General features: G+C 40.7%; 1 protein-coding gene across 1 annotated transcript; it reads left to right on the forward strand.

The window, feature by feature from the left end:
• The first annotated feature begins 367 nt into the window (after nucleotides 1–367).
• slc40a1 (solute carrier family 40 member 1) lies at nucleotides 368–10,651 on the forward strand. The gene is made up of 8 exons (XM_084309888.1): nucleotides 368–647; nucleotides 964–1,031; nucleotides 1,945–2,104; nucleotides 2,487–2,602; nucleotides 3,751–3,877; nucleotides 4,607–4,852; nucleotides 5,707–6,303; nucleotides 6,759–10,651. The coding sequence occupies exons 1-8, from the start codon at nucleotides 614–616 to the stop codon at nucleotides 7,073–7,075; spliced, it is 1,665 nt and encodes a 554-aa protein (XP_084166014.1). The 5' UTR covers nucleotides 368–613; the 3' UTR covers nucleotides 7,076–10,651.
• Nucleotides 10,652–12,823: the final 2,172 nt, after the last annotated feature.

Raw genomic sequence — 12,823 nt, forward strand, 5'->3', positions numbered from 1 at the left:
TAACAATTGTGTGTATTGAGCTGTACTGTATTATACCCATTCTGCAATCTGTTAATAAAGTTTTCAATCAATCAATCAATCAACGTGCAGCGCTATAGTATAATAGATATTTGAGTAACCCTCACAAACCTTTTTATTCCTTTTCATCGATTTTGTTTACTGTGAGCAAATCTAGTAATTTGGCCAAATGCTAATAATACTTCAATAACTGCCAGAACTGCTTTTGTACACCACGTAAACCATCTGGCCGCATCTTTTTAAATAATGTAACACAACAACACGCCCCACACGGGGCTGAGCTTCCTACAGGCGATATAGGCGGTCGTTGGAGGCAGACATCAACACAAGCATCAGTGAGAGCCGAGTGGACGAGGCGAGAGGAGCAGCGGAGGATATCTCTTTTTTTTATTGTTTTGTATTTCATCTAACCAGCCTTTACGGCTAAAACATTTCTTTCCGACTTCAGCTACAGTGATAGCTAAGTTTGGAAGGGAGAATAGGAGAGATAATTCGTGCATTTTGCCGACACTTGTATGCACTGGTAGCCCGCGTTGACCGAATCTATTCTACAAACGGAGGAAATATATCCAGCAGATTTTTAGACAGCATTACAATGGATAAGGCTACACCTAAGAAACATTGTTGTGGTATGTCATTGTTTTTATTCACTGCATACATCATGTTTTGAAGTCTGCACCGCCGTTTATTGTTCTCCTGTAAACAGACAGCTAGGGGGGGCTATCGAGACTAGATTAATGTTTTTCTATTATTATTATTATTATTATTATTATTATTATTATTATTATTATTATTATTATTATTATTATTATTATTATTATTATTATTATTATTATTATTATTATTATGTATGTTCTATGTAATCTCTTAACTGGAAACGGCGTAACTATGTATTTATTTATTATTGATTATTTAAACTGTTTTGTTTTGTGTTCTCTTTCACAGAGTCTGTCCGAGACTTCTTCACATCAGCTAAATTCCTCATTTACTTGGGACATGCTCTATCAACATGGGTAAGTGTCAAAATCATATGACATATCCTATTGATCTAAATGCACACATAGCAGTGTCTCCATCTTTCATAATGACTAAATATTCATCATGGTCTATTTAGCTTTTCTTTTCAAATCGGACGACATTACAGTGTGTGTCAGCCAATATTTTCTTTGTACTTCATGCAATATCTGTCACCGCCACCTCAAAACAATTCTGATTTATTTTGCAAATAATCTCATGCACATCCAAAAACTCGGGACAGTTGTGCACACATTAATTTAGTTCGACAGTTATTGAGAGTAAATTAGTTTGAATATGACCACTGGTGATTCGGGAGATAATCATACTATATAGTCCTATAGCCCTACTAATAATTGTACTATCTTTTTTCAAAAGCCAGTTTGATGCTGTTTTATAGGACGTTATGGCCGCATGTAGGTGAAAGTGATAAAGTAAAAAATAAAAATAAATAAAAAAGACAGAATATGTAAATTAGTAAGACTCAATCAATGTGTTTGTAATGCTATTATAAACATTTATAAGAAACAGGCTTTTATTATCATTCTTAAGTAGTTTATTAATTGGTAACAGGTTTCTTAAGTGCTTATACATGTCTTATAATCAAACAATGATGTTGATATATTATATAGTCTTATTAACATAACAATAATGTTAATAAGTATCTTATAAGGGCCTTATTACCTATTAACTAACACTTATTACAAGGACCTTAATATAAAGTGTTATCCTAGGTTTATCCCAAAGAGAATAGGACTCCCATTAGTTTCCTCTCCTTGTGCAACAGTCCTTGAAAACAGATATGGACCACATTATTTATTCAGCATGCAATGCCTATCCACACTTGTGCTTGTTGGGAATCTGAAAACATCAACCACGCCTAATTGTCAATATTCGTATCTTAATCTGCAGGGCGATCGAATGTGGAACTTTGCCGTTGCTGTGTTCCTTGTGGAGTTGTATGGCAACAGTCTCCTGCTCACTGCGGTGTATGGCCTAGTGGTAGCTGGGTCTGTGCTTTTGCTGGGGGCCATCATCGGAGACTGGGTAGACAGAAACCCTAGACTCAAAGGTAGGCCCCTATGCAGGAAAGTAACCAATTCAACATAATATATAGCCTATTTATACAATGACCAACCACTGTTGTTTTATACCAAGCCTTAGAGCTAGAAAACCTCTTGTGGAATGCTTATTCAGAGGAATTTGGCATGTATAGACTGTTTCAACTTGACAACATAGACATTGTAAATTGACCCAAGTTTACTTCCTGTTGCAGCGTTTGCTAATATCAATAACTGATGGTCCAAGCTGTTCCCTAGCAACACAATTCCAGTGAAGCGAAGACTAGTGAGCTAGGAAATGTGTCCAAGCTCTAATGAAGTAGTCTATCCGGACACAAAGCTATTGTTTTTGGTCAAAATTCTGTCCCTAATGATTGTCCCCTGCCTCCATAGTGGCCCAGACTTCGCTTATTGTCCAGAACACTGCAGTCATACTGTGTGGGATCCTATTGATGGTGGTTTTCCAGTTCAAAGAACAGCTAGCCGAGATTGCTGGTGGATGGATTCTGGTAAGATCCCTTCTTCACACTCTCCAAACTGTTGCATTCCAGTCATCTAATGGGAATTTGCAGTGAAAGCATTTATCTAGTTGCAAGTGCAAATACCCTGACCCGGTGGTGTCATGTTACATTACTGATATGGAGTCCCACGTGTCTTTATGACTATTGTTCAGTTACTTGATTGTACCTACATCCTGAAAGGCTTTAGGTTTGACTCAACAGCAAGATTGGTGCTGTTTTTATTGTCCTGCATCTTTTACTATTTTTGATTTATTTATCTATTTGACATATTATTGGAAAGACACATTGTTATAGACCTAGTTCTGCCTGATTGTCTCCAAGAGCATGTTTACACTTGTTGAAAGTATGTCTTCTATCTTAAAGTAAACAGGCCCACATTGTATTTTGTCCTTTCAGATTGGGCCTTTCCTAAAAGGTTAGGGTCATAACAATCACGACATCCATGATTGTTGAGAGAAAAGGAAATGTAAAACTTTAAAGCCTGTCTGATGGGTTATGCTGCTACAGTACAGTATTGCTCCTCGTGGGTTTGTGGATAAATGGGTGAAGAAGAAGAAGAAGAAGAAGAAGAAGAAGAGAGAGGCCTTGTATTTGAGTGTTTGTGGAGGTGGGGGGGGGGTGGAAAAACAGCAGATTGAGTGTCTTGTTCATGGCCATGTGGTCAGCGGGTTCTTCTAGGCCCGTCACATGAGAGAGAGAGAGAAATGTGGCCCGGCCAGTTTAGTCAATCACATTGCTATACAGACTGGAGCAGCTGGCCTACAATGTACACAGAGAACAACAAACAAAACAGCAGGGCAGTTTGTTACACAGACACACTAGCCTACACTTGTTGAGCTTTGTAGTGTTAGCCCTTTCTAGACCAAATATGACAAGCTTTTTGTCATACAGTAGTTCTTTATCACTGCTGTCGGTCACATGTTGAGCCTTAGATTAGCCATCATACTGGGCCATATTGTCAATATTTTTTTCTCCTTTTTCTTGCATAGAATGACAATGGTTTATTAGAAGAGTGCATGGGTGTGGGACTACTGTATTTTGATACATGTTTGGCAATACAGAACATTGGCTACTTTAATTCCTCAATTATGTATTGATGAAAAATCATTGAACATGAAAATGCTGCTGTTTTTCAGACGACCTGCTACATTCTGGTCATCACCACTGCCAACATTGCTAACTTGGCTAGCACGGCTACATCCATCAGCATCCAGAGGGACTGGGTGGTAGTTGTGGCTGGACAGGACAGCAGCAAGCTAGCAGGTCAGTTGGTCATACCAAACTCTGCTCCTAATCGATTTAGGCCTCATGTGACTCGGTTCAGTGGGGAAAACCTTGAACCCTCAAGCTAGAGGCTGAATCACTCTTGTTTTTTTTGTTGTTGTTTTATAACCCTGTTCTTTCACATTGGTCAGTTATTTTCAGGGAGAAAAGAGTAACACTTATCCTACTTATCTGCTCCAGTATCAGCTTGCTGTACATATAACTTCCAGGAAACCAATAAAGTCCACTGACACAGGAATTAATGGAAAAACACTCATCAAACCATTAAATCATCTGTATGTTAATATTAACTTTGGCTTTGCACCTTAATAAAAAATAATACCACTGGTATAATGTTACCTTCACGAGGCCACACTAGTCTTATTATATTCCAGTTGGGAATATAATGGAGATACTGACCTGTGTAAACTCAGCGGAAAGGAAATGGAGAAAGGAGCTATGTGGTATGTAAAAGTCACCACAACAGACTGATGACGAGAACATACAGATCACAAGAACACCTCTAGTTTTGGTCTTGGTAAAAATAAGATGGACCTTGACGGGTCTCAAAGTGATCATATTATCCTCTGACTGTGGCATATGTCAATATTAGACTTGATGTTGCTAGTATTAGCTGACTGCCAGTGTAGTTGTACTATTTTCATTTCCACTGACATTTTCTATTGCCATCTTGTTATCCTCTCCCCACCCCACTCTCATGTGCGACAGACATGAATGCGACGGTGCGGATTATAGACCAGCTGACCAACATCTTGGCCCCCATGTTGGTGGGTCAGATCATGGCGTTTGGCTCCCACTTCATGGGCTGTGGCTTCATCTCCGGGTGGAACCTGTGCTCCATGTGTCTGGAGTATGCCCTGCTGTGGAAGGTTTACCAGAAGACCCCGGCGCTTGCCAACAAGGCTGGCCAGAAGGAGCAAGGCCAGGAACTCAAACAACTCCCTTTACAGAAAGGTACCAGGCCACCCCACCAGCACCCCTGTGGTCAGGCAGCAGCAGCCTCCACTGATAGGAAAATAGGACAAAAAGGCCTCCAGTAAAGGTGTTGCCAATTTTTTGTCCTTATATTGTGACATGTGTATCCAAAAAAGCTATTTTGTAAATGCAACTCACTTAACATTTCCAATTTCATCACACCACCAAAAAAAATCCCAGGTGAAACACTAATAGTCCACTGTATATCCTGTAGGAGTGGGAATCTTTGAGAATCTCACAATTCGATTAGATTTTCATTCTTGGGATCACGGTTCGATTTAAAAAAATCGATTGATTCATCATGATTATCTAAGAATTTCTATGGATTAGATTCTAGAATGCTATTACGGTAACCTTTCTGTTACAAAGGCTTTCTGCTTGTCTAATCTTTGCAATCTGTAGGATTTAACAAGCTAATGATTTATAGTTTTGAGGTCATGTGATAGTTGAAACCGTATCACAAGACTGAAAACTGAAAGAAAGACATTTTGGGAATTTTGGAATCGACTTTTAATCTAAGATAGAATCTCTGTTCTTGATTTTAAAAAATATTCTGTACACTGCTAAAATCCTGGCCCTTTCCAAAAACCATACTAAACAACTAAGAACCTTGAAACCATTTGAGTGTTCCACACAAACTGGGAGATGCTAATTTGTTATCAGAAATAAATAACACGTTTTTGGTTTTAAACTGAGAATTTAGAATTCTCTATTTGATAATAAAGATCTTGTCTATCTGAGATGTTAGTTAGTGAGATTGAACGTGTGACCCGAACAGCAGTACACAGACTCCTTACTCCTCTCTCTCTCTCCATCTCCCTGCCCTCTTGCAGACTCTGAACGCGGCCAGAGCCCTGAGGAGTCGTCTCAGCCGCTGATGAACGAGAACAAGGTGACGGCGAAGCCTGACTCCCCAAAGCAGAGAGGCTGCTGGCACCAGATGAGCGAACCCCTGCGCACCTTCAAGGCCGGCTGGGTGGCGTACTACGACCAGTCCATCTTCTTCGCCGGCATGTCCCTGGCCTTCCTCTACATGACGGTGCTGGGCTTCGACTGCATCACCACGGGCTACGCCTACACCCAGGGCCTCAACGGCTCTGTGCTCAGCCTGCTGATGGGCGCCTCGGCCGTCTCTGGGATCTGCGGCACCGTGGCATTCACCTGGGTCCGCAGGAGGTGCGGCCTGATCCGCACAGGCTTCATCTCGGGCATAGCCCAGCTGGTCTGCCTCGTGCTGTGCGTGGCGTCCGTCTTTGCTCCCGGCAGCCCCTTCGACCTGAGCGTGTCGCCCTTCGAAGACATCCTCAGCCACCTGGTCGGTGGCAGCAGGAACAGCTCCGCTCCAGTCGCAACGTTCAAAGAGGTGCAGCCTCTGCCGTCCCACCTTTCTGTTAGTCTACTGTTCGCTGGGGTCATTGCTGCTAGAGTCGGTGAGTAACAGAGACTTTGCGCTGGACAAAATAGTGTTTAGAATGTCAGAATCTTGGGTTTTGGATGAACGAGGTTCCATTGTACTTTGGCATGTGAGATTAACTAGATTTTTATTTATTTATTTAAAGATGATCACCCATGGTTTGTTGGCATACTTCACCTTCTTTAAGAATGTTGTAAAAGGTTGTGTTTCACATGCCGATTTCCTAAAAGTGACTCAGACTCAAAAGAGAAATCTAGTCCACAGGTTGGACTTAGTCACCAACATTAAAGAGAGGTCATCCCCGGATCTTACGCGAATCTCAGCACAATATCGGCAACCTTTGATGCCAATAACATTGGCTGATAATTGCAAGCATCGCCGTGATTGTCGGCCACAGTGGTTTTTATGTGGCTATAAAATGCTGCCGTATGAAGCGACTGTTGACCTCCCGCTCTCTGCCTCTTAATTAAGGTCTATGGTCCTTCGACTTGACGGTGACCCAGCTGATTCAAGAGAGTGTGATGGAATCGGAGCGCGGGGTGATCAACGGCGTCCAGAACTCCATGAACTACCTCCTGGACCTGCTGCACTTCATCATGGTGATTCTGGCGCCCAATCCGGAGGCCTTTGGCCTGTTGGTCATCATCTCCGTCTCCTTCGTGGCCATGGGCCACCTTATGTATTTCAGGTTTGCTTTCAAGAGCCTGGGCAGACGCCTCTTCCTCTGCTGCTCGCCAGAGCAGAAGGCTGATGCCATAGAAACCCCCTCACTTCCTACCACCGTTTAACCCAATTAAAGAGACTGTGTCCCCCGCGTCCATAACGCTAAAGCTCACTATCTGACTAACACGCTTGCTTGTAGCTGCCGGTAGCTGCTCATGTAAGCCATGGCTAGGAATGGAAAGCTAGCATGTGCTATCCCAAGCCATTGATATAGCATTAACCATTAGGTGAATAGAAAACAAATCCTTCTTAAACCAATTCTCAGTTTGGAAAAGGAAGGGGATCAAACAAATAAAACATAACAGCACTCGTGTCATGTGAAAACCCGCAATCAACTCATTTCTGGGTCTCAAGCCATAGCTTAGGAAGCTAGGAGTTAGGGCACAGCAAATTGTTCTTCTCATTCCCACAGTTTCAATCTAGCCTTGAAGACTTTTAGAAGGTTCGAGTGCTTCAGCTTGAGAAAAGGCTAAATGAGGGAGAGATATTGCTGATTCAGCTGTTTTTGGCTGCTGCAGCTACCGGCCACTTCTTAAGCCCTGTGTGGTCGGGGTCAGACAGCCATTGCAGATCCCAGAACAGCAGAGGGTTCCTCATTGTTCTGACATGTTAACTTATTTGTTTCTCAGTCTTATCATTATCATTGGTGCTGTAGCCATTTATGTTAGTCATTTATCTAATAGCCTAGTCTTGTTTTTATGTCGGCTTAAGCGATAGATGTTGTAGTTTGATATTCTCCAGGGGAGGAAAGACGCTCTTGCTTGTTTAGCCAAACATAAAACTGGGATTGAGTCTCTTTAATATATGGTTATAAGGGTTATGCAAATTATTTATTCAGGAGCGGTTGTTTTTTATAATAAATGTTTCATCAGTATTGTCTTTTTCAGCCTTGGCGGTGCTACAGGTTGTGCCATAGCAAACTAAACTAGAGGGGCACTAGAGATGCTTACACCCATGCAGGCAAAGTCTACCCATCTGGGTGACACCAGCTAAATACACCTACTATGAACATTTGTTATAGGGCTATATACCTGCCATGGAGCAAGGCACCTCACTAGAATTTACCTCAACTTTGGAACCGCTGTCTGTGACACACTGCTCACTCGCCACTCGCTCACTCGCGGAACCACTGGAGCGCGTCTGAACTGTAACAAGCAGTTGTAAGTGCGCCACATGCAATTCTACTTCTACAGTCGTGAATGGTCTCTTAAATCGGCACAAGTATTTGTATTTTCACTTAAAGAAAGAAAAAAATACTCCTGATTTGGATTCTCTCCTTCTCCGGAGGCTGGGCATTCTGCAGCTACTTACCAGCCATCTCGTTTAGCCAAATAGCGAACATTATAAATACTTCACCATTAACCACAACATTGCCAAGCAAACACAATCTTGTTATAACCAAGATATTTGCTGGAAAATCCATTTTGTGCTTAGATCACTAGATTTCTCAACTTATAATATGCATTTAATGTGGGCATTTCCCTATTATAACAAGATGACAGAGGACAATTGGCAAATAGCAAACATTAAATACCTAACCTGCAAGTATTTCACCTACATTACGAGGCTGACTCGGGCATTGTCATAATATGACTCCTGTAATAAGCTTATAAGAGAGCTTATTACAGGAGTCTAGGTGAGGCTTTGTGTAGTAGCGCCATCTTGCATTTATGTTTGTTTACCCTCATTATTGATGTCAATGGGCAATTGGGCATTCAATGGAAATTAATTCTTAAATCATTTTATTTATATAAAATACTTGCCGTTGACCGATTTGAGAGATATTCAGGACTGTAGGTCCTGGCCCTACAATCAACCTATGTGCAAGGTTCCATCCAACTTGGACCATAAGTGTAGAGGTTATATGGCTGGTGCAGAGACACACAACCGTGGGGGTGATTGTAACACCCCCTCAGCTACGCTTCACGCGTGCATGTGGAATTAAAGATCCTGTGCATCCACATCAGTAACTGTCACAATGAACCAAAGTGGAAGACCTTAAATGACAAAAGGAAGTGAGGGAAGTTCTATCTAAAGCATTCCAAATATGTCTATTTTTTTGTACGTCGGGTAACGATACTTGTGTAGGTTCATTAACGCTTTCATAGACCTCTAGTACACCTCTTTAATACTTCTAACCCACTTTGAGATTGTACTTCGCTTCTTTTTTACTGCTAGTTTACATTGTGACAATGTAATCTTATTGCCATTTGATTTTGTTTTGTTTGTTTTGAATTCTTTAAACTGATTTCAGTCGTGATTGTTGTTACACAGGCACTTTAAGTGATTGACATCTGTCCATAAGCCTAATCTTGATCATCAGGAATTCCGTCAACATTTTGCACAAGGCGGGAAATCCTGCCCCAAACCCCCAACCTTGATACCCCCAACCATGATACCCTCAGTTTTAGGCTCTATTGAAGTCTATTCTAGCCGCTGGAGGGATTGTGGTTGAAATAGGCACATAAGCAGAATGCGTTCACTAAAGGAAAATTGTACCAGCTCTTTTCCTGTGGTCAACCTTCTGCTTCCCCCTAAGTTTACCTCAGACACCCCCTCTCACCTTTCTAGATAGGGTTACCCAGCCAGAGAGACTAGTCAGCGATGCTCACCCTTGTCTCAGTTTACCACTTCTGACCGTCGACAGACCCTGGACCAGTACTTTTAGGCAGAACTCGGTTTGTTGTTGTTGATGCTGTATACTGTTATTAAACACCACTGTGCTGGTTCCGACGCCTTATTCTCAACTTGCCTTCACAGCTGTTATATGCACGCATGTTCAAGATAGGCTTTGCTAGAGCAAGTGGAAACATTCACCGGTTTTGAACCATAGTTTTAGTGAAGACAAATATTTTACTTGGAAACAACAGTAGCCACGGCAAATCTTGAGAACAGTCGGCCGTTCTTCAGCCCAGGGTTAACGCTAAAGTCTGTTGGAGGTGGTGGTTGAGCCATAAAGGGCTGCAGGTATGCTTTGCTCAGCTGCTTTTTTAAGGCAGACTTGCCAGCAACTGAGCTCATTTTCATGCTTGACATGGGTCAGATGTACTCTCAAAGCACAACCTAAACAGCAGAGCAAAGGCACAGAGCTCTCATTGATGCGATTGCTGATTCAGGAATATTAACAATGTGGCCATATACTATATATATTTTTTTTCTTATATGAATAACATAAGCTGTCAATCAAGATATACAATTAAATACATTATTGGAAAATGTACAAAAATATTTTGTGTATGGTGTCAAATTATGCTGTTTGGAAATGTTGGTGAACCTTTTTTTCCTTCTTTTTTTTTATATCTGTTTTTATATACTTAGTGTTAACATTTTGTTTCTGAAAGCTTTGTTTGTGAAATAGTTCTTGGCCTTCTGTACAAAGCAATCCTCTTTCAAACAGGAAGTAATTTCAGTACAAAATGCCTACTGTATGTATCATACTGCTTAATTCTGAGAATATATAGCCAGTGTTATTGTATAATTTACTAGTAAAATAGACAAAGCATTCAATCACTGAGTAATCAAAGCTTGCAGAACTGAAAGAGTCAAATGAATTTGTATGTAAAAACTATTTGCACCCCATTAAAGATGAGGGCATGAATATGACTTGTATTGCACGAGGTCTCTTAAATAAAGAAAACCTTATTGACTATCTTGTCTCTGAAGATGCTTATCTTTTTCCATACAATCCAGAAGTGTTGCAAAAGTGTTCCAAAAAACGGGGAAGGGCTTCTTGTGAGAAGCTTACAAGTAGGCTCGCTTGGCCTCTGTCTGAGGCTCGGCTGCCACTGTGCAAGGTCGCATTCCACAGGCAAGTTAGCCGCTCGTTTTCCCCCCTGTACGCCCTTTTTCCCCCAGTGTTAAAATGGAGTGACTTTAAGCTGAGCTGGATGATCTGGCCTGGCATTCTTGGTGAAAAGACAAAGAGTGACCTGCTTTTCGCACACAACACGAATGGGCGGAAGGAGTTTAGCCAGACCTTTTTGTGGCCAGGAGGCCTTGGCTTTGGTCTCGTGGTTTTGCAATCTCCCCAACTGCCCAGATACTCCAGATTAATCTGGAGGTTCTGCATGAGCTCTGTGAAGTGTTCTGCATTGTGAAATGCTTGACATGGTGATAGTAATGCTGGAAGACAGGCTTCCTCATGCAACAGAGGTCACAGGGGTGGGCAAATTACTAAGTTATTTTACTCAAGTACAGTTTTGATGCACTTGTATTTTACTTATGTATTGCCGCTTTACTGTATTCTAACTTTATTCTTCTATATTCATTACATTTGGAAGTAAATATCCTACTTTTACTCCACTACAAATATCTCATTGCCTCACAAGCCAGAAAGAAATCGTTCACTATTCCACACTATGGAAGCTGAAATAGACTACTACTAAATACTAGAAATAGACTACTTTAGCTCAATCTTTCGTGGTTAATGTGTTGAATATGGATGCTTCCTAGCACTGAAATATGAGAACACTTTTAACATTTACTTTTAGAAAATTAAGTACATTTAAAGGCCCAAACAATGATACAAACATAAACCAATGGATAACCCTAGCATTAAAAGTAAGACATGGGAATGGTTTTATTCTCTAGTGTGTTGACGGAGCTCTTGAAACAATGACCAAATCTAGACAACAGGTAAATATGAGTTTCTAATTGTATTTACTCTAGTTGTGGCTGTATATGGTTTGTTGATGTTGGTAATGTTTGAGTAAAACCTACATTCGGATTCATAATAATATAATCGGATCTTAATGTCAGATATTGTATGCTCACATAAAGGTATTATGTATTATGGTGACTTTACACAGCACCAGGAATAAAGGTAGGTTCCCCTGAATCATAAAAGGTATAACACTTGATACTGACTCAAAGAATAAGCTCAGAATTGGCAAATATATAACACCAGGCGAACCTTTGTCTATGTAGGCTTTAGACTAGTGTTAAGAAAGGTTTGAATAGAGTATTTACAAACTCTACAAAAATGTATGTGAATATACTCCACATTGATATGATAAAAATAAATGATGGATTAAGGCTTTATATAATATTTCAAATCTTTTAGGCTACTTATTTCAGTAGAATTCTGAATGGAGAACTTTTACAGTACTTAAGACCAGAGACCTATTCCACTCCTCCCTCTTTTAATAACGTCAAGGATGTGTGTTGAATAGATGGCACTGTGCAGGAAGAGTAGAGTTGTTCTAGAAAATTCTGTTTCTGAAAGAGATACTGTAACACACTATGCTCTCTTGAATAAACTCCAAACAGTTACACAAGTACCTCCTCATGGTGAGTAAGTAGTAAGTAAGTAAAGTTTATTTATATAGCACTTCACAGAGACAACTCACAAAGTGCTTTACATACAGCAGAAATTAAATTAAATATAAAAATAAAAAGCAAGAACCATTCAAGAGATAAGAGACAGAACAAAAACACAATGCATCACAGAGAAACAAAACAAAAACAAAAAACATTTTATACCTGGAGGAGAAGCTCAAACATTACCCAAAGGCCTGTTTAAATAGTAATGTCTTTAGCTGATTTTTTTAAATGTCAACAGACGCTACAGCTCTTAGGCCACGAGGAAGGGCATTCCAGAGTCTAGGCGCTACAGATTGAAAGGCTCTGTCACCTTTGGTGATCAACCTGGTGAGCGGAATGACCAACAGATCCTGGTCAGCTGTCCTCAGAGGGGAAAGGGCACTTTGCCAAAGAGGTCCAATGTCTGCTTAAAGGAACTAGAGCTTGAGATAAGGGACACAGAGCAGATAAGTCACATTTATAGGGATGATCTCAAGTAGGTTTTGAACCAA

The sequence above is a fragment of the Notolepis coatsorum genome, assembly GCF_963971535.1.
Source record: "Notolepis coatsorum genome assembly, chromosome: 3".
Lineage (NCBI taxonomy): Eukaryota > Metazoa > Chordata > Actinopteri > Aulopiformes > Paralepididae > Notolepis > Notolepis coatsorum.

Coding starts and splice junctions, on each gene's coding strand:
- slc40a1 (XM_084309888.1), top strand. CDS start 614: ATGGATAAGGCTACACCTAAGAAACATTGTTGTG. Junction 2,603..3,750: donor TTGCTGGTGGATGGATTCTG/GTAAGATCCCTT, acceptor GCTGTTTTTCAG/ACGACCTGCTACATTCTGGT. Junction 4,853..5,706: donor ACAACTCCCTTTACAGAAAG/GTACCAGGCCAC, acceptor GCCCTCTTGCAG/ACTCTGAACGCGGCCAGAGC.